This window comes from Saprolegnia parasitica, assembly GCF_000151545.1.
Source record: "Saprolegnia parasitica CBS 223.65 unplaced genomic scaffold supercont2.104, whole genome shotgun sequence".
Classification (NCBI taxonomy): domain Eukaryota; phylum Oomycota; class Saprolegniomycetes; order Saprolegniales; family Saprolegniaceae; genus Saprolegnia; species Saprolegnia parasitica.
In genome coordinates this window covers 1-1,401 of record NW_012156498.1, presented here as the reverse complement: position 1 = coordinate 1,401, position 1,401 = coordinate 1, and the positions used below count along the sequence as shown (strand labels likewise).

At 57.5% G+C, this 1,401-nt stretch overlaps 1 protein-coding gene across 1 annotated transcript; it reads right to left on the bottom strand.

Annotated features, from left to right (window-relative positions):
• Positions 1-14: 14 nt before the first annotated feature.
• SPRG_13710 (hypothetical protein) lies at positions 15-1,317 on the bottom strand (the record flags this gene model as incomplete). The annotated part of the gene is made up of 5 exons (XM_012352654.1): positions 15-75; positions 119-565; positions 618-802; positions 846-1,156; positions 1,206-1,317. 5 exons carry the CDS (start codon positions 1,315-1,317, stop codon positions 15-17), a joined length of 1,116 nt encoding a protein of 371 aa, XP_012208044.1.
• Between the last annotated feature and the right edge of the window lie 84 nt (positions 1,318-1,401).

The following is a 1,401-nucleotide window of genomic DNA, read 5'->3' as shown; positions in this document are numbered from 1 at the left end:
GACGCAGAGCGGCGTCATGACGGCGACGATGTACCACTGGCGTAGAGCATGACAAAGCCAAAGAGGAGCACGCAGCTGACAAGCGAAAAGAATGAAGAACGAAATGTACTTGGGGTACCGGCGCCGGTTGTCGTAGACCTTGACATCCACATAGTCGGGCGCGTCCCCTTCGTTGGCCACGTTGATGGTCTCGACGACAAAGTCTTTGAATTCGGGGTTGGGGTACTCGACCTCTTTGGCTTGGAGCAGGTCCCACTCGACGAGGAGCGAGTACTGGTAGCGCGTCCAGCGCTTGAGCACACTTGGCGCCCAGACGAGCGCGACGAGGAGGCCGTAGATGCCCATCGCCTGCATGTACGACGTGTAGTCGATGTGGCGCCAGAGCACCCAGAGGAGGACGCCGACGATGCACGGGGTGCTCAAGGACGCGCAGTAGAGGCGAATAAACGCCGTGTAAAACGCAATGCGTAGGCCAAAGTGGTCTTTCGTGCGCAGTAAAAACAGCTGCCGCGTCGACGCCGAGAGGGCCTCCTTGTACCACGACGACGTGATGAAGTCCGACATGCTAGAGATGAGCCACATGCGATAGTACGACAAGGTGATCGTGTGGTGACTACCTCGGGTCGTGGAGCGGAAAGACGTCGTGGATGATGGGGTCTTGGTTGTTTTCAATGCCGCGGAGACCCGCGCCCGGCGGCTTGTCAGTCGACGGGCGTGTCAAGATGGAGGCAAACGCAGAGAGCCGATCGGCGGCGGTGAGGGCCTCGGCGTTCGCCCCGTACTCGTCCCCGAGCGATTTGGCCTACAACAATGGTTCAGGACGAGACATGTATTGCTATGCGTACGTCTTCTTCCGAGTGGTACTCGATGATGCGCTCCATCTTCATGAGCTTGTCTTCGCGGGCGAGGAGCCATAGTGGCGCGCTCAGTAGCAAAATGATCTTGTCGGTCGAATTGCGCGAGTTGGCCATGACGGTCACGTGGATACCGGCTTGGAGAATGCTCGAGAGGATCGTCTCTTGCTGCTTGTACTCGGTATCGGTAATGTCTTCGGCGTTTTTGAGAATGAGCACAAATTCGTACTCGAGGCGCGGCTGCAAATTCAGCATGTGGATCACCAGCGTCGGCAGCCAAAGGCATTCGAGCTCCGGCGACACTAGTCCAGTCCCATCAATATATGCGATCAAGTGAGCTGGCGGGCGTACCAGCCGTGATGCTCGTCTCGATGTTCTCCACGTCCTTGTCGATCGTGGGCGAAACGTCCATGCCAAAGGTTTCCTGGTACATGAGCATCTCGGGCTCGATCGCCATGTCCATGGAGCCTTCGCTCAGCACGCAGCGCGACGCCTTGCCCGATAAGATGATGTACAGGCCATCTACATACATGAGTAGAAGAGTCCA